Genomic DNA, 25418 nt, shown 5'->3' with positions numbered 1-25418 from the left:
AATATCATTCTCTATTAGCCGTCTCCATAACTTCATGGGTTAGACCCTCTGGTCCCTGCCCTTAAGTGTGGCATTCGCAACATGGCTTTTGGCAGCTAAGCATGACTTCTGTCATATTAGAGTCCCCTCATCTCCATCATCGTGTGTACACAGCCTGTTAGAGGTGCTAATGTACTGACTATGGCCGTCCACATGACCTATATAAACTTTACACAGGTTTTCCTGGATACTTTTTTTTTGATACAGGGTCTTATTCTGTCGTCCAGAACCTGTTATGTAGATCAGGCTGGCCTTGAGTTTGCAGCAATCTGCTTGTTTTGTCTCCCTGGTGTTGGGATTACAAGAGTGCACAACCAAGTCCTGCTTTCCTGAACCTCTAATCGATGTATGCCTTGGACTTCTGAAAGCAACCTGCAAGCTGGAAGGTCACAGGAAATGCCTTCACATCTCAGAATTCTATACCTAGTCAAGCTAACTAACGTTCAGATGGAGAATGGGACAAAGACATCACAAGAGCATCCGTTCTCATGAAGCCTCTAGCAGAATGGGTCCCAAAAACTTTAAGAGGCCAACTAGAAAGAAGAGCTAGGAAAAAGGAAGAATAAGGCTCTTTCAGAGCAGTGTGGGGACCTTCCAAATGAGTGGGGTACAGAAAGATCTTGAGGCGCCAGCTCTACGCCTGGGATAGAGGGCTACAAGTCAGTGTGGATCAAATAAGAAGATTCTGTAGTATTGTAAGTCCTGCAGCCTCAAACTTTGGGGGCTCTGGAACCCGTTCCTCCTGGCCATAGAGCAGCTGAGTGTAGGGATGGGCGAGCAATGGTAGGCTTGGGGAAGACAGTTACAGACCATCACTAAGGAGATGGGTGCTATGGCATGTCTGTTTCTTCCAGGCTTGGTAACTCTCATGAAGCAGCGGTGCTGTTGTGACCCAGAGGAGACTTTGGCCGAGTCATAGAAATAAAATAAACAGAATGGTATAGTTAGTAGGTCTATGGTGATGAGGCTGCTAACATTCCCTTGTGGAAGGACAGAGGAGGGCCACTTGGCCCACTCGTGAGACTCAAGCTACCACTCCCTCCCTCTGTACATTGTCTGTGGGTTTCTAGGCTGACACAGATGGTCCGGCCTCCTTGGAGGTCCACCTGCTCACGCATCACTCACTTCTGGAAATAACCCCAGCAAACTCATTCATTCTGTCAAGCTAGACTTGCTGGGATCTTTCTTTATTCTGTTGAAGTCTTAAAGTCACATAACAAGTGTGCAAAGTACCCTGGAATCCAAGCATCCTGGAAGCAAGTCTTTGGACTCTGCACTTGGAGCCTGGAGTCTCTTGGCTCTGTTTGCTTAAGAGAAGATATTGACTGTTATGTAGAGATGGTGAGGTTCAGGCTCATGTCTGCTCCAGCTGGGCTTCTCCTCTTCCACAGGGACAGCCATGTCTCTGCAGCTGCAGGTCAGAGGCAATGCAGCAAAGGAGGCTGGAGGCCAGGCCGAGGAGAAAAGGATAGGAACCAAAGCAGGAGAGTCTAGCATAGGATTGAGAGTTTTTTTTAAAGGTTAGGAGATCAGGTAGTTTGAGTACATTACCTGTCAATGAAAAGAAATAACTTTATGGGAGCTGGACAGATGGCTCAGTGGTTAAGAGCACTGCTGTATTTGCGATCGACCTGGGTTTTATTCTCATCACCCACACTGTGGCTTACAACCATCCATATCCCCATTTCGGGGGGATCCAACAGGTATGCATGTGGTACACATACATGTATGCGTGTTAAAATTTCATACACATGAAGAAATATAATCTTTTTAAAAATTTATTTATGTTTGAGTGCTCTATCTGCATATACACCTTCCTGCCAGAAGAGGGCATCAGATTCCATTACAAATGGTTGTGAGCCACCATGTGGTTGCTGGGAATTAACCCCTGAGACCTCTCTCCAATCCCAAAATGAATAAATCTTAAAAGAAAAGAAAGAACCTTGTGCTTTTGAACACGAAGCCTTCTGACTTTAGCCAAGACCTGTGTGGTATCATCCTTTATGCCCAGTGCCTGTGACATGGAAATTAATACCCACTAGGCAGCTCTCGAGTGGCCCTGAATATCCGGTGGCCCAGCTGCAGAGTTGGCATATTGTGTAAGAGTTTCTTCCTAGATTGAAATGTTCCATCCTGTCGGAAGTTCCTTAGCCAGGAAGCTAAACAATTCAAAATAGCTTCAGGAAGTCCCTGAAACTGAACACATTCACCAGACCCCTTCCTGAGCAGACCCAGAGTAAGCAATAAAAGCTAAGAGAGTCCTTCTAAGGTGAGCCAAGCTGCAAAGACTTGAGACTAGCTGAGCTGCTTGCAAGAGACTTAAATCAACTGAGTCACTTTCTAACCTGCTGAGCTGCCTGCAAGACTGTGCAGTGTGCTCCGGGTTCCCCAGCTTTTGTGAACAGTCACCTGTGCTGGTGTGGGCTTTGGTGATGCCGCTCTCAGTGAGGCATTTCTGCTCCTGTAAATAACTTCTCCCACACAGCCCTGGAAGTAGCCCCAGTAAAACTCATTGGTTCACCAAGCTGGACTTTGGTGCTATCTGTACTTGGTGGTCTGTCTGTCATGAGTAGACTTGTGTGTTGTGTCTCCCCAGGAAGTTTTGTCACACAACATGATGGAAAGACCATTACCTTCTAGAAGTGAGACAGGGGGCTGAGTCGGGACTGCTGCAGATGAGCCCCAGAGAACCCAGGCCACCCTGAGAGGTGCCTTCATCTTATTTTGCTGACTTGGGGACTTCGCCCATGCCCAGAGAGTTGCTGCTACTGGGTGATGACCCAGGATCTCCCTCAGGAATATTTTGGGTCCTCACAGATTGGCCTCTGTCTTAGTTAGGGTTTCTATGGCTATGATGAAGCATCGTGACCAAAATAAACAAGTTAGGGAGAGAAAGGTTTACTTGGCTCACATATTCTGAATCACAATCCATTATGGGAAGCCAAGGCAGGAACTCAAACTGGGTGGGAACCTGGAGGCAGGAGCTGATGCTGAGGCCATCGACGGATGCTGCTTACTGGCTTGCTCCTCATAACTTGCTCATTTTGCTTTCTTTTAGACCCAGGACCACTTGTCTAGGGGTGACACTGCCCACATATGAGCTGATCCCTCTCACAACATTCATTCATTCATTCATTTATTCATCTTATTTATTTACTTATTGTTTTTTTTCCAGGCAGAATTTCTTAGGGTAGCCCTGGCCATTCTAGAGCTCGCTCTATAGACCAGGCTGGTCTCAAACCCAGAGATTTGCCTACCTCTGCCTCCTGCGTGCTGGGATTAAAGGCGTGCACCATCACTGCCCAGCATCAATTATTAATTTTTTAAAATGTCCTACAGGCTTGCCTACAGCCATATCTTAGGGAGGTATTTCCTCTGTTGAGGGTCTCTCCTCGCAGATGACTCTAGCTTGTGTCAAGATGACTTAAAAACACTAACCAGCATAAGCTTTGTTTAGCTTTTGGGTTAGAGGACTTCTTGCTTTTCTGACATCAAGAAGTCTGAAAGGGATCGGTATTGGCTCAGGACACAAGACCAAGTTCTCAACACAAAGGAGATTAGTTTGTCCCAGAGGACAGGGAATAAGAGACAAAGACAGGAGACAGGGAGAAGGGAAAAGCAACAAGGGAGAAGAGAAGGGTTATTTGTTCCGGGGGTGGGTGTGGGTGGGGCAAAGAGGAGACAGATGCAGGCCATAGGGAAATGGCAGTTTATAACAGTAAAAGGGGGAACCCTGTGCTAGAATGAGGTGTTTAATTTTAATTGGGCATGTTAATTAGGGTAGTCAAGGGGGACTCTTGTTGCTGGGCTCTATACTTTGGTATCTGGAGCTTGGTAGTCAGCCTCAGGATGGGGAAATGACCAAATAAAGGACCAGACCTTGGGGGCTAGCTTTAGGAACGTAATCTAACAGTTTTTCACAGGAGCAAGGCCTGCAGGAGCCGTGTTTGCCATGCTGGGGCTTTCCAGTGTCCCTTCAGCGTCACCTCATCTCCAGGGACCAGCACACCCCTGAGGCCCGTCCACATGCAGGAACGAACCTCAGACGTTGGGGCCAGGTCTTAGATAATGACTGAGGTGGCCGTCGGCATGTCCCCAGAACTCTAGAACAATGGGCTACAGAAGATACACTTTCAGGATTGCCTGACTAGTGCCCTGTGAGAGCAACCTAGACTGTGGTCTTGCTGCAATGGCGGGGCTATGCCTGGTCAGCACTGAGTCCCTACCCACTTCCCGGCCATGTTCCTTCTAGGGGAGTGCCCTGTGTATCCCAGGGGCAAAGCCATCTCCCAGTCTTTGTCCAGAATCGTATTTTTTTTTTGACACCCAGAGGAATTTTTTGAGAAAAGATTTTTTTTTCCTGGAATACTTTTTGGCTGAGAGGGTATCTCTTTTTGCAAGTGGGACTGTGGGTGGCAGGAGTGCTCTGCGTTCTTCAGCACCACCTGCTGGCATCATTGGGAGTTGCAGCTGGAGAGGACCTTCATCAGACTGTCCTAGAAGCAGGGAGTCCTAGGAGCAGGGAACGGAAGTCGGGCTGATAGTTCCCACAGCTGAAAGTTCAAGCGTCAAGGCCTTGGGAAAAATGTAAGTTTTTTACTCCAAAGATCCAGCACGTGCAGAGTCAAAGTAGCAGTGTGTAGGCGGAGCCTGAGTCCAGCCGCTTGTCGCCCCAACATCCTCCTATCACTGCCCGAGAGATGCCCATTCCAGCTACAAAAGTGGCTTTGCAGGCTTTGAGTTTGGTATTATCAGACCCGGGAGTGTTTGAGACCCTGGGCCACGTGTGTCTGTCTACCCTCCTGGAAGGTTCCCGGGCTGCTCTCCAGGCCTGGTTGTTGTGTCCATTCTGCCGGAACCCACAATTCAGAAGCTGTGGGTTAGCAATCTGGGTCCTGCAGGTCTCCAGGCTGTTGCTGCCGCCGGAGAAGGCAGGGATTGAGGGTGTCTGCAGCGGAGAGCATGCAGGGGCCAGGAGCTGAGTCAACATCAAAACCCGGAGGAAGCTCTGGACCAGGCTGAAGATACATCACCACAGCCTTGGGGTGGGGAGCAGTGGGGTGTGTACAACCCCTTCCTTTATCTCTCTTTAGGGACTAATGGGGTTGAGAGCCCCAGGTGTAAAGCCCCACCCGCACTCCACCCACAATCCCGCACGGGCCAGCAGCAGAGATAAGGCCCCTCCCTGACACTGAGTCTCCCAGGTGCTGAGCAGGGATTTGGGGGGAGGAGTCAGGGTTTCTCTGGCAACCCGTGTACAGGTCTGCCTCCCTCCCTGACTCAACCCTGGGTTCCTAGACTCTTGGCCCTTCCTGGCTGGGCTTCCAGTGAGTGAGTACCTGGCAGGGGATCCTAGCAGATCCGTGTCCAGTCTTTCCCAGGTCTCTAGGGGAGGGTCCGGGGAAGGGTGGCATGGCAGAGGTGGGCAGGAGGAGACTTCGGTTTCTCAGCTTCCTCAGCCTGAAGTATTCTTGCCCCTCCATTCTGCAGGTTTGCTCTTCACTGGGCTCAGGCCCCACTGTTGGGGACCCCCCCCAATTGTCATGTCAATTGGAGGGCTCTTGGCACTACAACTTGGCTGAAAGTCCTGCTGGAATGCCCCCCCACCCCCCAAAGGCCGGGGTTCTGGGTGTTGAAGGCTAAGGGAGCACTGGATGGAAACCAGACCCCTGTTCTGACCTTTTCAAGGAGGGTCGCCCACAGGCTCCTTTCATAGTATGCTCCCTGGCCAGGACCTGGCACAGTCAAGCCGCTAGGAGCAGAGTTCTGAGGGCTGCCATTCCAGGAAGTGGTATGGAAAGTGGATCATGGCTAAAAGCGAGGAGCCAGAGCCTGGTGACATGCTGGAATAAGTCTGAGTGCCCCAGTGGTGGCCTGCTGACAACTGTTGTCAACAGTAGCCACTGAGGACTACCAGGGGCCTGATCAGCAGGGGCTACTGCTGTGGGCTGTGAAGGTGGGGCAGAGGAAGGGTACCAGTACTGGAGGGGCCTACAGGCCTGTGCTTCTTGTGGAGCAGGCTTGTGCTGGTGCTGGGTTGGGGTTTCTTCTTGTTGCCTTCTTCTCTCTTGTCGACATGGGTCTCCAGTGATCTCCCTCCTTGCGGGGCAGGGATAGAGTCTCCCAAGCTTTAGCGGGGCTGCTGTATCACGGTTGCTAAGCAGAGGGGCTTTGCGAGAGCGGGGCTCTTGGGGTGGGGGATGGTGGAGCATTCCTGGCATCTGTGCCTGCATCTCCTGCCAGCCACCTCCTCTGAGGAGAGGACAGCCATGTGTCCACTCCACTTGTCTGCTTCATCTCCATCCTTTCGGCGCCTCCTCCTGCCTGTTTAAACAGCAGCATCCTTCCCAAATCATCGCTTTTGTTCTGGCTCCTTTCTACCCTTGCAGCTGCCACCCCTGTGTGGCCTTTGTTTTCTGGGGCTCAGATCAGAGTGAGGCGTCAGCTGACTTCCCTGGAGAGCGGTCGGTGTTGGAACAGGCTGGGGGGCTAGAAAGATAGGCTCGCCGGATTTAGAAGTGCACCCAAATCAGATGCCCACACCCCACCCCCAGCCACGGAGCTGGCTAACCCTCGGGTGTGTGTGTGTGTGTGTGTGTGTGTGTGTGCATGCATGCATCTGTGTGCTATGTATATGTTGTGTGTCATGGAAGAGAATTGTGTTTAAACACAGGGTGCTCCTGCCATCTGCCTGTTATTCCCAGCTGTGACCTGCTTTGTCCTGCGGAAAGTAAGATGCTTTTGTTAGAAGCCCTAGGCTCCACTCCTTTTCCTTGCCTTCAGCACTCTGGTGTGTTCCGGGTAGGGCTGTGGCAGCCGGAGGTGTTGATCGGGCTGTAGTCCAGGCGGTCATGTTGGCAGTTGGGTGCCATGCCAACATGAGGACGCCAGCCTTGAGTCTATGTTGCTGAAGAGTGCGCTGAGGTTTCAAGCCCTAGGGGCCCCCAGGGTGGTGGGTGTGGTGCCCTGCTCCCCTTCACGGTTCACTGGCTGCCCCCAGACTGTGCTGGGTTTTGCTCTTCCAGGGAGGAGGCGGTGAGAAATAAACAATGGGGCTAATTAGAGTCATCGCAGGTTTCCAGAAGAAAGCCCCTCCCCACCCGCTGCCACCTGCCCACCCAGACTGTAGCCTAAGCATAGCATATGTTGCTATGCTGCGGGCTGAAGCTTGTGTACTTTTTGCAGTCACAGGGGACGGAGGGGAGGTGCCTCTTGGGCTCTACTGCCGAGTAGCTGTCACGCTTAGCTGAACCTCTGTGGTTCACGGAGGAACCGGACAGCGAACTGGGTCCTGGTCAGCATTCCTGGTCCTGGCATGTTTTCATTTATTATCCTATGCCCAGCCAGGTGAGCACCTTGTAATCTGTGTGCCTCTGACCTCACAGGAGCCCTCCTAAGGCTCGGCCCACTCTTCTGAGGAGCATACTTAGGCCGAGAGCTCTGAATGACTTGTTTGAGGTCCCTGGACAGAAGACTATTCTGCTGGATGTTCCTATCCCTTCCCTGACAAGAAGCTGCTCCTCAGGTGAAGTTCTGCATGGTCCCGAGGACCCACAGGTGGCTGCTGCTGCTGCTTCTGGCTGCAAGGGTGTGGTGGGTGGATTGTAGCGAGGATTTAGAATTCTGGACTATGGCCCAGCCAGGACCTTAGAAATGTTACTTGGTCCCTCTGCTACAGTGAGCTTCACAAGGCTGTCAAAGTATGATGCAAGGTCACACTCCCCAGTGGCTAGCACAGCGCCTCACAGGGGGCTCTGGGAATGCTGTAAAAGGACCTGGCCAGTCTGGCTGCTAGCAAGGCTGTGCTCAATCCCTAAGGGGGCCCTGCCCTTTGAGGGAGGCAGAAGGGGATGTGGTCAGTAGTATGGCAGGGCACCGCCCTCCTAAAGAGCTGAGGGAGGATGCAGGAAGGACGGGGACACGTGGCCTCTGAGACTGCACTCGTACTTCACAAGCATGGGGACAAAAGGAATGGGAAGTGCCAGGAGCCCAAGAGCAGGGTCCTGAGGTTCAGACCTCCAGGCCTTGCGATGTGTTTCCCTGTTGGCTGGGATGCTGCTGCTGGCACTAAGAACAGGCGTGGCAGGGGGGAGGGGCGTGTGCCATCCTTTTCCGGGGCCATGGTTTGCCCAGAGGCCACAATGCCTTACCCCTAGTTCCCCTATGGCAGACACAGTGCAGTTCTGTCCGGTCAGCTGCTGGAGCAGTCCTGGGGCAGGACGGGCCGTCTATGGATTTTATCCTGCCATGGACTGGATATCGGCAGAGGGCACCCTGACTTTGACCTTGGCCTCTGAGCTGCAGCTGAGGCCTCGGGGGTGAACCTGGGCTGTGAGAACTACATGGTGGCAGCCTCCACTGGGCTGTTTGCCAAGGCTGAGGGAGACAAGGGAGGGCAGAGTGCCAAACCCGTGGGGCGGCATGGGAGACAGAGGGATAGGCACTCCTGGTCTGCAGGATGGTGGCACTGCTCCCACACGGTGGGTGGGAGCCAGCCTGCAGGGGCTGCTGCTGCTGCTTTTGTTCACTGGGTTTTATGTTTCTGTTCACCAGGGTTTTGCTTTAATAACTTAGCTGGAAGCAGCAGTCAAGTACTTGCTACGGCTAATCCGCTGTGTTTACGGTGCGGTTTCTTCCAGACAAGTCGAACCCCAGTTAGTGGAAACAGCTCAGCCCCAAGGCAGCTCCCTGTGGGTGGGAAGTAGGGATGCTAGTCCAGTGAGAAAATACTGTCTCCTGAGCTCAGAACCACCCTGTTCCTCTGCCTCTAGGATAACATAACAGGACCTCATGGGCTCCCTGGTGCCAAAGGTAACCATGATTCAAGGGTGTTGTGTGTCAGATCTTTTCCTGGGGAGATGCAACGCTCATCCCTGCTAGGGAGCCCACGACAATCCAAAGTAGGGATCTCACTCAAGTCCAGCTTGAGGAAACAAGGAGTTTTACTGGGGTTACTTATAGGAATATGGGTGTGGGGGTGACTTACAGGAACAGAAATGACTCAAAAACAGCTAAATCACCAAGGCCCACCTCAGCATAGCTGGCAGGTCACACAAGCTGGGAACCTGGAGCACACTGCATAGTCTGGAGGCAGCACAACAGGCTGGAGAATGTCCTTTCCAAGTGACTCTTGTCTAAAACTCTTCTAGTCTGCTTGGCTGGTTCCTGCTTCTCCCAGGCAGCTGTGCTTTGAAGTTTGGCTTCTCTGAAAGAAGTCTTTTATTGCTTACTCTGGCATAAGGGGCCTGGTAAATCTGGTAGGTTTCAGGGACTTCCTGAAATCTATTTTGAGTTGTTTGCCTCCCTGCCTAGAGAGCTTCCCTTCAGTTTGTAATGTTTCAATATTGGTAAAAAACTGTTACATGAATCTGGTTTGTTGGTTTTGGCACAGGCCTTTAATCCCAGCACTCTGGAGGCAGAGGCAGGCAGATCTCTGTGAGTTTGAGGCCAGCCTTGTCTACAAGAGCTAGTTCCAGGACAGGCTCAAAAAACGTCAGCGAAACCTTGTCTTGAAAAACCAAAAAGACAAAAACAAACAAACAAAAAAAAAAGCTGTTACATAACATATTTCCAAGCCCCTGGAGATTTGATAGCCCTAGTACTTCAGGGCTGCCCACCCCCCAATCTTAACAGGCAGCAAAGTTAGAGACAGGATAACAAGGCTGCAGAGGCCCTTCTGGGAAGGCTCTCTGGAGCAGAGAAATCTAAAGCAGAGTTCTCTGAATCCCAAGGGTGCTGTGGTCATTCCCTGTTATTTTGCTTCCTTATGTCCTGGCTTGGGCTAGCATGCCCCAGTCTGGCATAATCCTAGCTGCCTCTCTAGTCACCTCTTGGAGCATGTATGGAAAAACCTAGAAGGCTTACATGTTTTCCAGACATCTAAAAATACCTGATGCCACCCTGTAGTTTGCTCATAGAGACCACTGTTCTCTTAAAAATGTCATCTAGGAACACATGAATGGGGTTTGCTCCAGGTCTGCCCATGGGAGCAGATGTGCCCAGGCAGGATGACTCTAGGCCAGCAGTCAAGGCAGAACCATGTAGTTACTACTGCCAAGAGGAATGCTTGACTGTTGTAGCAGACCTGGGCCCCCAGGTGGCAGGGCTCACCCACTGCACCCCCTTGCCTCTGTCCCAAAGCCTGTCACCGGTCTGCTGCTCACCCTACTAAGGGGGTCACACCCGCAGACCTTTCTAGAAACAGCCAGCTAGAACGCCTCTTCTCCCTCAGCCCCAGGAAAGCAGTAGATGGAGAAGCTGGCACCAGGTCTGTCCAGGGCCCTGTAACTCAACTCTGGGTCTCATCTTTTCTGTGCCAGGATGTCCTGGCTATGAGGGAGAGCCTAGGAGCTGGTGGGACACAGGTAGCCTCGGCTCACAATCAGGCAGTCTGTCCTTGGATTGCTGTCTTTGGGGATTTGTGTCCCTTTCCCTAGATCAGACCCGTCAGTAACAGTCTCAGGGATGGAGTATAGCTCAGAGGTAGAGGCTCACCCAACATACGCAAGCCCTGTAAACCATCTCCTGCACCGTTAAGGAACAGAAACATCAAGTCTTGGGTATGTTCATGCTGTAGTCTTCTGTTCTCTGGGAACTCTTGGGAAGAAAAGCCCCAAGTCCGGTGGGATTCCTGATTCTGTCCGCACCTTCCCTTCCCAGCCAACAGGCAACAAAGGGCCTGTGAGGTGCCTACAATCCTCTGGGAGGGGCGTGGTCCCAGTGTCCAAGGTTATCCTGCTTAGGGCTGGGCTTTGAGTCCTTTGTTTGTGGAACTGTGCTGAGCACAGGGCTTACCAACCTCAGAACCCAATCCTTCCCACCATATTGACGTTCAGAAGTCTCTGTTGAATGTGTGCTCCCCAGAATGTCAGGGGCAGCTGTTGGCTAGAGCCACACGTAGGGGCTGATGCCTCAGGCCGTCACTCAGTGACACGGGGTTATTATGCTGTCATGGGTCACCTGGAATTCTCTCCCACCCCATGAGAAGCAGCCCATCAGGAAGTCCCACAGCCATTGTCTACCCAGGGCTAATACTCATTGTCCTTACCCATCTCTAATGACTGTTCTGGGGGCCGGAGGACCCATACTGGACAGTACCCGGAGCAAGGCAGTAGCCAGTCCATGATGGGCACTGAGTGGTAGACCTACAAGCTACCATGTGACTATACCGTTAGACCTGGGCCCCCAGGTGGTGTGGCTCGTCATCCATACTCTCCTGCCTTGGTGCAATGCCAACCCCAGCCATGGGGGTGCCGCCCACCTTCCGAAGGGTAACCTGGCAGACCTGCCCCAGGGACAGCCAGCAAGAAGGTCTCTACTCCCCCAAGACCTCAGGGAGAATGGCCAGTCGGAAGGCCACCATCAAGCCCAGGTAGTGTTTGTGCGGGCGTGACAAAACTATCAGCACTGTTACTAGTCCTGTGGTCACCTTCCCCCAGGGACGGCGTCTTTGTGGGAGGTGGGAAGATGCGGAGGTCCAGCGTGTGGGTCTCTGACCAAAACTTGCTTGTGCCTTTGGGCTTGGCCTGGCTCCTCCTAACCTCAATTTATTCATCCATAAATTGAACTTATCATGGTACCAACCTTAAAAAGCTGTGGTTAGTGTCTGAGAATGTCAGGGCGTGTCCACGTGGTGGTGGCATTTTTCGGTCCCTCCTGTCTTTCTCAGGCGTGAGGTAGAGATGAGGAGAAAGGGGTTCTGCGGATCACAGGACTCCACCTGGGATCTTCCTCTCTGACTGGCCGCTGTCACTCTCTCCAAGGGAAGAAGAGTCCCATCCTCATGCAGCCAAGGACAGCTTTCTGAGGTGGCCTTTGCTTTCCCAGAAGCTGGGGACTTTTGGGGCATCTCCCTCTGTGGCCTGGTCTGATTGTATCAAGGAGCCAAGCCCCTACATGAAGACCTGCAGCCTGCCCGTGTGGTCCCCATGCTTGGACACCAGGGATGCCAACAGCTCAGTGTCATCTGGCCGACTCTCTGGCTCCTCAGGCGGGCATGATTCATGCGCACTTTTCCATGGGCCCTGGAAAGAAAGGCCACCCCTGGTGTTGGGGCCCCAGCGTCAGCCCAGGAAGAGCAACCCTCGTCTGGAGCAGTTGAGGGACAAGATCCGGGCCCAGGCACAGTGGCAGGCTAGCTGTGCCTCCCTGGGCACCTCTGTCCCCTCTAGTGCCTCGTGCCTCTACAAGACCTCCTCGACAGGGCTCCGGAGGAAGACCCCGAGGATGACAAATGACCTTCCGGTGGCTGCTTGCCCAGGTCAGTGGCTGCTTTGCCCAGCGGGTGTGGACCACAGACTGTGGGAAAAGGGGAGGGCTGATTCCAGGAAGGTAGTGTTTCAGACCAGGCTATGGTGGTGACCGAGGCACACGGGACAGACAGCCCTCGAGACAGACAACTGGGAGCTACATGTCATATGGGAGGGATGGAGCCTTGGAAGACAGAGACCCAGAGGGCCTGTGGGAGACGAAGGAGGGACCTAGTTTCCTGGGAGTGGGATCTTTGTTTTGTCTCCGCAGCCTCAGGGGCTGTTCAAACAGACCTGGGCGCCATTAGGTGCAACCAGCAAAGCCCACCTGCTACCCACAGCAAGACAGGTTGTGTTTTCTGGAGCAGGAAAGGCGGGTGACAGTTAAACAAATACCTCAAGAGCTTTTTGGCGGAGATACTGGAGGCCAGGCAGCTGCTTCGGGGTCTCTCTGGGGGAGAGAAGGATCTCTTTTCTAAGGCAGTAGGTTTGTTTTCAAAAACTGTGGTAAAGTACAGAACATAAAATTAGTCATGTCACTGTTTTAAAAATCGATTACATTTATTTATTTGTGTGTGTATGTATATGTGTGTGGGAGCGTTGCCACGGCCCAGCTGTGGAGGTCAAGAACGGCTTGCAGGAGTCAGGGGCTCTTCTTCTATCATCCATCCTGGGAATGGAACTTAAGATGTGGGCCTTCACAGCATGCACCTTCACCTGCTGAGTCATGGCTCCAGTCCTGTCTTTACCATTTAAAAGTGTTCTGTTCACTGCAGGCACCTGCTTCTTGTTATGTAGCCATCACCACCATCCTTCTCTAGAATGACCCATCCGTCATTCCAACCCCAAGAGCCTATCCCCTCCCTAGCCCCTGGCACCCGCCTCCTTCTGCTTCCTGTCTCTGTGGGTTTGATGACTCTGGGTACCTCAGAAATGGGAGCCCATGGGTCTTGTCCTTCTGTGACTTTCTTTCAAGGAGTACTTTTTTTTTTTTTGGAAAGTACAGTTAAGTACAGAGGAAGCAACAAAGTTCATCACCAGTCGCCGTGTACCTTCCTCCCACGACTACCCTACTCTGCTCTCTGAGATGTGTGTTAGTATACACTGTGACAAAATATTGGGAAAAAAAAGAATCTAGAAGAGGAGGATTTTCTTTGGCCTATGTTTCAGAGGGCTCTGTCCACGGTCATCTATTGTTTCTGGGCCTGCTATATGGCAAGAGCATCATGGTGCAAGGGCATTGCAGAGACATCCTGCATACATGGTGCAAGGGCGTGGCGGAGACACCCTGCACAGGTGGTGTGAGGGCGTGGCGGAGGGGTGCGTGGTGCAAGGGCGTGGTAGAGACACCCTGCACACCACACAGTGAACTTGAAGCAGAGACAGAGATAAGGACCCAGGGATAAAATATACCCTGCAAAGACACACTCTGTCATCCTATCAACCTCCCCTAGCCTATTTGGCTAGAAACCCATCAATGGATTAACTCATTCCTAGAATTAGCATCTGGTCACCTCAGATGCTGTCACCATTTGGGATCAAGCCTTCAACACAGGAGCTTTTGGAACATTTTAATATCAAAACCATACCATTCTGCCCTGGACTCTGATGTCTTACCTCAGAGCAAAAATCCACTTAGCCCATCTCCAAGAAGCTCAAAGGTTCTAGAATTGCTAAAAGATCCAATCAGACTTTCCTCTGAGACTCAAGGCAGAAAGTTTTGTTTTTCTAAGATACAATGATATGGGCCAAACACGTCCATTTCAAAGAAAACAAAGAACCATCAAGGAGGTGTTAGGCCAAGCTGAGATTGAAACTATCAGGAAAATATTATATCCTATAGCTTAAATTTTTTTAACATATGTACTGTTTTGCCTGTGTGCCTGAATGTGCACTACATGTGTGCCTTGGTGCCCATGGAGGCCAGAAGATGAACTCATATAAACACATCAGTATGAGCTGCCTGTAGTGGCTGCTGGGAGCCAAACCAGTATCTTCTGCAATAACAGCTAGTGTGCTTAATCACTGAGCCATCCGTCCAGCCCCTGTAGTATGTATTATGTAGTTTGTGTCCAGCATTTAGGGTGCATGGAACATGGTATGAGCTCCAAAGGGCTTGGGCAGTCCCACCTCTAGGCCCTACTTGCTGCAGCCCCTGCATTCTCTCTCCTGGGCTGTTTGTGCTGCTGCCGGCAGCTTTCCTCAGCACGTCTACTGCCCAGGAAGCTCTAACTTCCTGGGGTCTCTTTTGTAGCTTAGGTTTCACCTTCGGAGCTTCAGACTCCATCCTTCCAAGGGCAAACAATTTGCAGGAATCTTGACTTTGCCTCCCAAGACTTTGCTTTGAAACCTCCTTAGGAGCCTCCACAAGTTCATTATCTCTGTGTTCTCTGTACCTCAAAACTAGCATCACGGGGCTGGAGAAATGGTTCAGTGGTTAAGAGCACCGCCTGCTCTTCCAAAGGTCCTGAGTTCAATTCCCAGCAACCACATGGTGGCTCACAACCATCTGTAATGAGATCTGTGCCCTCTTCTAGCAAAGTACTGAGAATACTGTATACATAATAAATAAATAGGGAGCTGGAGATATGGCTCAGTGGTTAAGAGCATTGCCTGCTCTTCCAAAGGACCCGAGTTTGATTCCCAGCAACCACATGGTGGCTCACAACCATCTGTAAAGAGGTCTGGCGCCCTCTTCTGGCCTTCAGGCACACACACAGACAGAAAATTGTATACATAATAAATAAATAAAATATTTAAAAATAAATAAATAAATCTTAAAAAAAAAAAACCAGCATCACATGGACAACGCTAAGGTCTGCCACAGGCCTAGCTATAAATGGGCCCACTTGGACTTTGGCTTCAGTGGCCTTTGAGTGCCTAGGTGTCCCTCGGCAAGCAGGCTGCCCCAGCAGCTCTCTCCTGAAATTAATCTTCTTGCAGATCATCCTCGGCTCCGACTTTGCAAAAGGCCCTTTTCGGGTCAAACCGAAGGCTTTGCAAATCCTTCTCTGCTCTTGCTTCTGATTTTCACTGCAAACCTGGCTAAAAGCCAGCGATACCCATGCTATAGCCTGAACACTGGGTTGCTTGGAATTTTTTCCCCTGAAATTAAATAATTCATCACCTTTAAACTCAGCCTCATACACAGTCTCAGAGAGAAAGCAAAGTGGAGAGTTCCCTGCTACCGTACGATACATGAGGTCTCAAATCTTTTTTTTGAAATATTTATTTATTTATTATGTATACAATAGTCTGTCTGTTTGTATGTCTGTAGCCCAGAAGAAGGTATCAGACCTCATTACAGATGGTTGTGAGCCACCATGTGGTTGCCGGGAATTGAACTCAGGACCTTTGGAAGAGCAGGCAATGCTCTTAACCACTGAGCCATCTCCCCAGCCCCACGAGGTCTCAAATCTAACTCCTTGCAGAACCCAGACTCTCAAGAGCACAGGCTCTGTTGTTTGCATTGCTGTCAGTACTGTGGCCTCTGTGTTTATGCCAAAGTCACCTCGTGTGATGACTAATCTCACTTGTCAACTTGATGAGCTGTAGAATCACCTGGGCAATAGGTTTGTGGGAGATGGACTTTTAAAAAAGATAATTCTTGGGCTGGAGAGATGGCTCAGTGGTTAAGAACTCTGGGGGCTCTTCCATAGATCCTGAGTTCAATTCCCAGCAACCACATGGTGGCTCACAACCATCTGTAATGAGATCCAGTGCCCTCCTCTGGCCTGCACGCATACCTGTAGGCAGAACACTGTATACATAATAAATAAATTTAAATAAATAAATAAATGGTCCTGCCGGATGGCGGTAACACATGCCTTTAGTCCCAGCTCTTGGGAGGCAGAGGCAGGTGGATGTCTGTGAGTTCGAGACCAGTCTGGTCTACAGAGGGAGTTCCAGGACAGCCAAGAGTGTTACACAGAGAGACCCTGTCCTGAGAAAACAAAACCAACCCAAAATAAAACAAAGCAAAACAAAGCAAAATCCTCTCTGTGTGCATGATGTATGTGTGTGGTGGCATGTGTCCCATGACAAGCATGTGAAGGCCAGAGGGCAACTTCGTGGCATTGGTTCTCTCCTTCTGTCATTATTAGAGCTTTGCGGATTGAACTCAGGTTTGCCATGGATATGTGATTTTACCCCCTGAATCATCTTGCTGGCCCTAGGATTATCTCAGTTGTATTAATTGAGTTGTCTGTGGTGGGTGGCACCATTCTCTGGGGTTGGGTTCTAGACTGTGTAAAAAGAAGAAAGTTGGCCCGTTAGAGGGCTCTGCTCATAATTGGCCTGAGAAAACTTCCAGAACAAGATGTTTATGCTGGCTTTGATGAGACTTCTGTGTGACTTCTTAGCTAGTCACCGTGGTATGTGTCCAGATGGCCTTGCGGGATGTGTTTTCTGGCCTGAGGTGTTGAGCAGAGGAACAATTTTAAGGCTTCCAGGGGCTCTAAACTGGAACTCCATTCTGGAAGTTACTTTGCTCTGATCTCTTCTTTCCATTCTCCTGGCTCAGGCATCCTTCGTGCAGCTGAACACAGAAGCAAAGACCGGGCACCTCTCAGCCGGAGACGGGGGCTCTCGAGGATTCCCCAGCACCATGCTTCAGGTGAGTGGCTCTAGGTTGGACCCTGAGACTAACAAGGACACTTATGGTTAGAGAGGACCCTGGCTAGAAAGGGGTCAGTCAGGGAGTTGGCGACATCCTGCTATGCTTAGGAGCTTGGATTCTTACTCTCTGCCTCTCCAACGGAGTAGTCACGGTAGGAATGGAAGCAGGTGCTGTCTTCCAGCAAAGGCATCCTTTGTGCAGAGAAGGGCCACGTCCTTCTTACAGCCTTGTAGGCCCACCCGTTCTGAACCCTCACCTCGAGATCCCTTCTAACCTTGAGGCTTGTTATTCCATTTTGTAGATGGAAGGCGGTGCCCAAGATGACCTTGCCTGGCCCTGGGGATACTGAAGGGTGGGTGGTAGGGATGAAGACTTTTAGATTCCAACAGCTATGGTTTTGCTCCACACTTCTGATCAACAAAAAAGGAGCCTGAATGAGGAGATAGCAGGAACCTCAACCTTGTCTGAGGATGTTGGGCTCAGGGGCTGCTGGTTAGACTGCATGTTAGACTCTGTGTAGACTTTTAGGAGGTTTTGTAGATGCAAGGGAGGGGATGGAGAGGGAGGGGCATAGGTGATAGCTAGGGTAAAGGCTGGTCAGTATTCCAGCTGGCACCTGTTGGACAGCAGGCACAGGTGTATTGGGGTACTCCCTGCCATGTGGTTGTGAGTCAATGGCAGATGTAGGCAGGGTCCCAAGCTGGCTGATTGACAAGTCAGACAGGACCTCCTTGAGCCTTGCCCTATCTTCTCTTCTGCCTTCCACAAAATCCTGTTCTAGCAATTGTCAGATAAGCCATTTTTTCTTCCATACCATGAGTGTGGCTGCTGGGCTACAGGTCAAGTATGGAATGCAGAAGTCACAGTCCTCCCAGGCCCACTGGTCCCCAGCTCTTGACTGTCACACTTTCCTTTTCCTCTGAAAGCAAGACATGCTGGAAAGCCTCGGACCTACTATTCTGCTTCCTATCTCTGTAGCTCTGATGACGCTGGGCATGTCACATGACAGGAATCCCACAGGACATGTCCTCCTCCTCCCCCTCTTCCTCCTCCTGCTTCTCTTTTCCTCTTTCTCCTCCTCTTAGTGCTCTTCCTCTTTCTTGTTTAGATAGGACCTCACTAGTAGCTTAGGTTGGCCTTGAACTTGTCCTCCTGCTTCAGCCTCCCAAGTGAACAAGTTCACTCTAGTTGGCCACTGAACTTCCTGTGGAGCTTTGAAGAGGCTCTCCCCCATCAGAGTGATGCCAACATGTCTTTCAATCAGAGTGGACTCTTCATTTCTAGCCTCCATCTTCCTTCCCTGGTAGGAGTCATGTCCAGGGCAAAGATGCTACACCTGGAATTCCTTGCAACTTGGTTCATTCAATCATTCATTCACTCAGCAAACACTAACCCAGGCTCTGGGGTCAAGGTGAGCGTGTTGCCTGCTTGCAGTTTGTCTGATTAAGGTTCCCTGCTCCCTGTCTCCCCTTCTCCTCTCTCAGTTCCAAGGACAAACATCAAAAGGATCAGAAGTGCTTCTTACAAAAGAGAGTCTCCAAAGTCATCTGTCCCCCGCAAAACTGTCAAAGGCAGAGGTGAGATTTGCTACTTGGGACCACAGAGTCTGTGATTCTAGATGGTGAGGGTGACACAAGGCTCTTGATTCTGTGCTGGGGACATGGCTGCCAATTCTACCACGTGCAAGGAAGCTTGAGGGTCTTGGGATCTGAGGATGCCTTGTTGTGAAGCAGAAGTCCACAGCTCCCTAAGTGATGTGACTGTCCTTTAAGCTCCTGCAGATGGGAATGACATAAAGCCGTTTGGCCACACGCCGGTGGAAGCCCCGGCTCTCCCCTTTGTCTGAGGTGTGTGGACACTTTGCTGTGTGCCTTCCTGGATATGGGGTCCAGGATTATTGGTGAAAGCATGTTTGGGCAGTGGGGGTGGAGAGGCTCTGTGAGCTGCCTGCAGGTGTTCCGCCCTGACCCATGTGGCTGTCAGTTTTATGGCAGGTCCTCAGGGGATTGAGATAGTGACCTGGGATGGCAGGTGAGCTTCTATCTAGGGCACCTCCTTTATTGAGCTTGGATTCTTTTTTGTTTTGTTGTTGTTTTTTGAGAAAGAGTTTCTCTGTTTCAGTTCTGACTATCCTGGGACTCGCTCTGTAGACCAGGCTGGCCTTGAATTCACAGGGATTTGCCTGCCTCTGCCTCCTAAGTGCTGGAATTAAAGGAGTGTGCCACCACTGCCTGGCCTGAGCTTGGATCCTTATAGATACCCAGCCTCCCAGTCAGGGTGCTGCCTCTATAGCTTGTGGGGGTGAACTGAAGGGCTCCCTCCATCTAGCTGGATCCTTGAACCCCAAAGAAAGGCCATATGTGAGTGTTTTCAGATGCTTGGGAAGAGTCTAGGATGTCTTTGAGACATGCTAAGAGAGAGGTAGCTTGGCTCCCATTTTGTAGATGTGGGAACTGAGACCCAGGGAGGTTTGGCAGCCTACTCAGGGTCACATAAGCAGAGACCTGGGCTGGGCCTTGACCCATCTAGCTCCAGGCTGTGTGCCCTGCTGGAGAACCAGGTGTATTTAGAAACCATGCCTGAGCCCTTGTCTAGACCTCCTGCTCCAGCATGGGCTCAGCAAAACCATTGAGACTTTCCAGGTTGTAGAGATTACTTCCCATTGGGGTTGAAGTCAATTTGTCAGGACTAAACATGAAGGCCACACAGGGCCTGGGAGAACTTTCTCCCTGCCTCAGTTTCCCCACCCCTATGAAGTCACCATTCTGTAGCCACCAGCATGGGTAGTATGGGTTCTGTGTACACCTCCATTTCAGCTCAGGATCCTGTCGCCTCTGCTCCCAAGCAAAGCCGTGTCTTCTAGGATAACGAGTCTCTGCCTAGCCCACTGTGTCTTAGCAGAGGTTATACACAAGTCTTCCAGAGGTGATACAGGGTGTGGAGGACAAACACCTTTGGCACCCAAGAGTGAGAGACACGGTAACGACAAGAAGGTTCTGGAAGGTGCCCTGAAAATGCATAAAATACAACCACCTTCCGCATCATCATCATCTGTCCCCCCCCCCCCCGCGCCCCGCTTTCTGTTGTTTTGTTTTAATGGCTTGCTTGAAAAATGACCTGCCGTCTGCCTGACACAGGGTCAGAGGGCGTGCCACCGGCTGCATTCATCATCGTAGTCACCTTGTCACCCTGATGGTAGTGACCATTAGTTTCTGTCAGTGACGAAGCCACAGCTGGGCTAAGGAGAGATGAGTTTGGGTTCAGGGGTCAGAGCCACAGGACTTGGGAATTGGATGAATTAGAAATTTGCTGTAGTTAACAAAAAATTAAATCACAATAGATATAAAATATTCATCCATCCGGGCCAAAGGAAAATGAAGCCCGATATTTAATTTCAGATTATATCACCTCGCTTTGCATTTTTTATCATAGATTAGGTCGGTCTGGAGCTTTGACAGGGCACTTGGGGACTCCATCCATTTCCACAGATTAAAAATCCTCCCGTAAAAAAATTAATTGCCATTAAACTGCTCGGCAGAAGAAAAAATGTGCCCATCAGGACCCATTTATCGACCAGGACTCCTCTGGTGGGCTAATGGGGAGGCTGGATGAGTGTGAGAGGCCAGTGGGGGCCGTCTTCCCTACATGGGGCCTCTGGCTCAGTGCCTGGCAGAGAGAGCACATGACCAGGTGGGTGCGGCACATAAAGGCAGGACTGAGATGCTTCTTGGGAAGCTCAACCATCCCCCTCCCTACTGAAACCCGGGTGTGACCAGCCCAACCAAACACCTCACTCTGAGACTGAAGAATTCTGCTCCTATTCTCACCCCCCTGAAAAGGCAGGAACCATTCTAGGCCCTGTCAGGAGGCGCTGTTAAACACAGTCCCCTCTTATAGACGGAGAAGTCTAGGCACTAGCCCTGTAGCCATGGCTGATGGACAGCAGCTGGGATTTGCCCCAGGTCTGGACTATGAGGCCCCAAGGTTAACCTTTCTTGGCCTGGTGTCCTGTTCTGCAGCAGACTGTCTTAAACCGGTCTCTGTTTAGTTATGCAAGCATCCACTAAAACAAAAGCACATTTGCATACTAATGGATGCCTTGCTTATTTATTTGCATATTTTGCATAAAGGATTAAATCTCTCCTGAATATTTGATAACACAGGATGCGAAAGCATTCTCAAGGTTTTTCAAACTTGATTGATTTTCACATAAATATGTACCAGGAGTGTGCTTAGGGCTTTTTCAGAATTGTTGGAAATTCTGTCCCAACCCCCAGAATCCACTTGACAGCTGTTTTTGTTTATGTATGAGGGTTTTACCTGTCTGTTTGTATATGCACCATATACATTCCTTGAGCCTCTGGAAGCTAGAAGAGGGTTGCTGATCCCCTGGAACTGGAGTTACAGGCAGTTGTAAGCCACCATGTAGGTGCTGGGAATTGAACCCGGGTCCTCTGGAAAAGCAGCCAGTGCTCTTAACCACCTGGAGCAGGAGCGTGGGTGGAGTGGCTGGGAACACACTAGGTGTGATGTGAGTTTTGCAGAGCTGGTTGGACCCAAAGTAGTATGTCTGTGTCTGTGAGCAATTTGTGTGCATGTGCACTTCACACATGCGAGTGTAAAAAGCATGTGTATATGGTTGCTTGTGCATTTGAGTGCTTGGTCATGTCTGTGAATGAGTGAGTGCATGTTTGTGAACATATGAGCATGTGGAAATATGTAAGCATGTGTGCTAATGTGAATGAGTGCATATGAATTACGTGAGCCTGCATGTGAACGTATGAGTATGTGGATTATCATGGGCTGAGAACCTGTGTGAATGGGTGAGTGTGTGCAAGCATGTGAACATGTGAATGTGTGAGTCTGTGTGTGAGCCTCGTGTAAGCCTGTGTAAGAAAACTGTGAACTTACCGTGAACTATGGATGGGGCAGAGTGGAGAATGTTCATCCCACGAGGTGGCCTTCTAGAAAAAATTGCGTACATTTTGATAGTTGAATGCATTTTTAAAAAATATTTATTTATTATGCATACAATATTCTGTCTGTGTGTATGTCTGCAGGCCAGAAGAGGGCACCAGACCTCATTACAGATGGTTGTGAGCCACCATGTGGTTGCTGGGAATTGAACTCAGGACCTTTGGAAGAACAGGCAATGCTCTTAACCACTGAGCCATCTCTCCAGCCCTAGTTGAATGCATTTTAAAGCAAGGACATGGGCTGTGACTCTGGCCAGCTTCAGAGTGTATTAATTTCTCAGCTAAGGTATGTGGTTGTGACATGGCTTCCGTCGTGGCCCTGGCAGGAGACCCTGGCTGAGTGGCTGGTTGCGGGTGTCACCGGAGGCTGCGGCCTTGCCGTTGTTCCTGGTCAAATGTGGGCTGTGTGCCTAGGCTGGTGTGGAATACTCATGGGGAAAGTTGTTGTTGGGGAGTCTTCATTACCCTCGCCATTGAACAGGATCCTGGGGTTCACCATCAGTCACCCTGGGGTGCTCCTCACCCACGCTGGCTAGTGACTAAACATCTGGCTTTGTTCCCACAGGGGTTTGGATGTGAGGGGTTTCCCTGTGAGCCCTTGTGGGGTATGCCAAGTTGTCTCCAGAAGTGGTGTGAACCATTGCCAGTGGTCTGAGGGCCGTGGCCCGGCTGTGTGTTTTCTATTTAAGATTCTGAGTTGACTGGTGTGTACGCCTGGAGGAAAGGACAAGCCCTGGTGAGGCGGCTGCTTGGGCCCCCTCCTGCCCTCTCCCGGCTCCAGAACAAGGCCCCCGCCACGGAATTAGGTACCTCTTGCCTCAGCCTTAGCCTGCTATGTTTTGCTGTGGCATTTGTGAGTAGGCACAGAGATTTCTGTGCTGCCCCCCCAGGGTGGTAACTGGGCAGCCTCTCGAGATTTCCCGGATAGACATTTGGGAGTAATTACCTTTACAAACCTGAAGAGAGCTTTTCTCAGCTTTGAGAGCAGACGTGCTACGTGGGCTTTTGTGAAGAGAGTGGATGGAAATGGCCACTCCTGTGGGGGACACCTGCTGCCCTTCCGTGTACCCCGCCAACACATGTGGAGCTGGCTCACTCAAATGCAGCACTTGTCCTCCTGTGCACTGATCATAAGGGCAGAGACTGAGAGGGAGCTTGTGGAGCCAAGGCCAAGGTCTCCCTGGTCACCCCCATGATGTCCCGAATGGAGGAGCAGGTCTGTTCTTTCCCCCAGCCCACAGACCTCAACACTCCTTCATCGCTTGTCTTTGTAGGCTCTGACAAGGAAGCAGGAAGAGTCGGGGACACATCTGTCCACACCTGGTTCTCTAAGCTTCCCTGTGCCCGTGGTGACCAGCAGATTTCTGAGCACACACCCAACCTAGCTTTCCAAGTTCAGTCAGGAACTATCCAGGGTGCCATTGAGATCCTACAAGACCTGCGCCAGCAAATCCAGACTGGTCTGGAGCTTGCCAGGTGCCCCAGGGTGGCAAGGAAGCTCTCGTCATCAAAACCAAAGCCACAAAACCTGGCAGGGAAGAGCCAGCAGGGACTCCAGAACCCCTGGGACATTCAGGGCTCCCCAAAGAGTTCTTGGACTACAACAGAAGGGAAATGCTCTTCCTTGGGCAGGGCTGGAAATTTGCACAGCCAGCAACACTGGAAGAAAGCGGCGGCTGAGCGGGAGTCTTGTCCACAGAGAGCTTGGGCAGCACAGGGACAACACACCTCCTTCCAGGGGCCTGAAAGCACCCCAGAAAAGCCAGGCTCCTTCTCCCAGCGGCCCTGGAGTGCCATGGCTTGGCAAACCAGTCCACAGAGGGCCTGGGAAAATCTAGGACAGGATCCCTCCTTCCAGAGGTCTGGAAGCCCCCCTAAAAAGTCAGGCCCCTTCTCACAGCGACCCTGGAGCGCTCTGGCTGGCCAAGCTTGTTCACAGAGGACTTACACAGCTGGTACAGACTGGGAGGTTCCTGGGTACAGCCCATGGAACTCTGTGGCGAGGGTACATCCTGTTCTCCAGCAGCCCTGGAGTAGTGCCTCTGTTCAGAGTCCCTACAGTAAGGAAAAAGGTGCTGGCCCTCCTCCTTCAAAAGTCAAGCCAGCTTGGCCAGAGCCTGCCCAGGACTTCCCTCAGAGCAAACCAGCAAAGGAGCAAGATACCCTGGAGACCCCACCCTGTCCAAGGCCACAGCAGCCTCTGGGCCAGCCACGTAACTCTGAGTCCTTGCGTGACTTCATGCGCCGGAAGGCCCAGGCCCGACGCCAACAGGCCATGGAGCAGAAGACCTTGGCTGCACACACTCTGGAGCTGCGGAACCAGAGGCTGCAGGAGCTATATCGGAAACAGCAAGAGGCCATCCTGGGCAAGGCTGTCCCTGTGGTTTCCCAGAGGAGCCCTGGCATCGTCACCTTTGTTCCCAGTTCCGTACAGTCTGAGGTATGTGCTCCGTGGTGATGAGAAGGGGATTAGCCAAGCCTTTGAGCCTGAGGCTCTTGGCTATCCCTGCCTGCCTACTGCCCATCATCAGGTGGGTGGTTGGGTGCCACTGGGCCCTGGGGGGTGAGATAGCATTGCCTCTGGGCAGCTTGAGGGAATACCTGGGATGGAGACAATGCTAACGAGAAGAGGATAAGCTTGGGACACCTTGGTCCCTGGCTGGGATGGTGGCAATGTTGGGGATTGTTCCTAGCTGAACTTGGTTCCTGTTTGATTGTCTGGCGGGGGAGTTTCAGCACAGTCCCCACAGATAGACAGGACTAGAGGTATTTGCCTCTTCACCCCTAATTCTTTGAAATGCCCCGAGAGTCCAGGCTGAAGCCCTGGTAGAGGCTGGAGCCCAATTCTGACCTGAAATGAGGGTGTGGGTCTTATGTGTCTTCTCTGTTTTAGGACCTGGAAGCCCCCGGGAGTTTCGGGTCACCACTGCAGAAGTGGAGCAAGGTGACATCTGGCATGGTGCTTGGGAACCAGGAGGCTCCAGACAGGTGGGTGGGGATGGCAGGGATGCTCTGCCTGGGCAAAAATATAGGGAGCTTGGGGTGGAGTAGGGGAGGATGGGTGCTCATGACAGTGTGGCTCCTTGGGGGACCAGCCGTGGCAACCCCGGTGCCTTACGGAGCAGACACTGCTGTGTTTTGCTGAGGTGGGAAAGTCACTGTGATTAGAAGCAACACATTTGTGTAGATATGTGTGCATGCACGTGAATGGACTTTGTGTGTATACAGTTCCACATGTTTGTGTGTTTGTAGGCCAGAGGTTAACCTCAGATATTGGCACTCAGGAGTTATCAACCTTGGGTATTTGAGTCAGGGTCTCTCCCTGGTACTTTTGTCTTGCTGATTAGGATAGACTGGCCAGCCAGTGAGCTCCAGGAATTCTCCTGCCTCCGCTCCCCTAACATTGGGATTATAAAGGTGGACCACCATGTCTGTTTTGTTTTAATGTGGATCCTGGAGAGTAAATTCACGCTTATATGGCAGGCATGTTACTGACTGAGCTCTCTACAGAACAGCCTTTTTGTTTTTCAAGACAGG

The 25418-nt window shown here is 51.2% G+C and overlaps 1 protein-coding gene across 13 annotated transcripts in view; it reads left to right on the top strand.

Annotated features, from left to right (window-relative positions):
- Nucleotides 1–5240: 5240 nt before the first annotated feature.
- Ccdc187 (coiled-coil domain containing 187) overlaps nt 5241–25418 on the top strand; it is a 53172-nt gene continuing 32994 nt past the window's right edge. For 3 of the 13 annotated variants that reach the window (XM_050155083.1, XM_050155082.1, XM_050155079.1), the window contains exons 1-7: nt 9745–11410; nt 11802–12298; nt 16810–16902; nt 18390–18482; nt 22571–22687; nt 23156–24321; nt 24775–24869. In XM_050155083.1, coding sequence (XP_050011040.1) covers nt 11268–11410; nt 11802–12298; nt 16810–16902; nt 18390–18482; nt 22571–22687; nt 23156–24321; nt 24775–24869 — 2204 coding nt within the window. In that variant the 5' untranslated portion in view covers nt 9745–11267. The other 10 variants (XM_050155085.1, XM_050155086.1, XM_050155088.1 and 7 more) reach the window with 10 other exon arrangements.

This window comes from Alexandromys fortis, unplaced genomic scaffold, assembly GCF_014885135.2.
Source record: "Alexandromys fortis isolate MF-2015 unplaced genomic scaffold, M_Fortis_MF-2015_v1.1 scaffold_72, whole genome shotgun sequence".
Taxonomy (NCBI): domain Eukaryota; kingdom Metazoa; phylum Chordata; class Mammalia; order Rodentia; family Cricetidae; genus Alexandromys; species Alexandromys fortis.
This window is presented reverse-complemented; position numbering and strand designations above follow the sequence as displayed.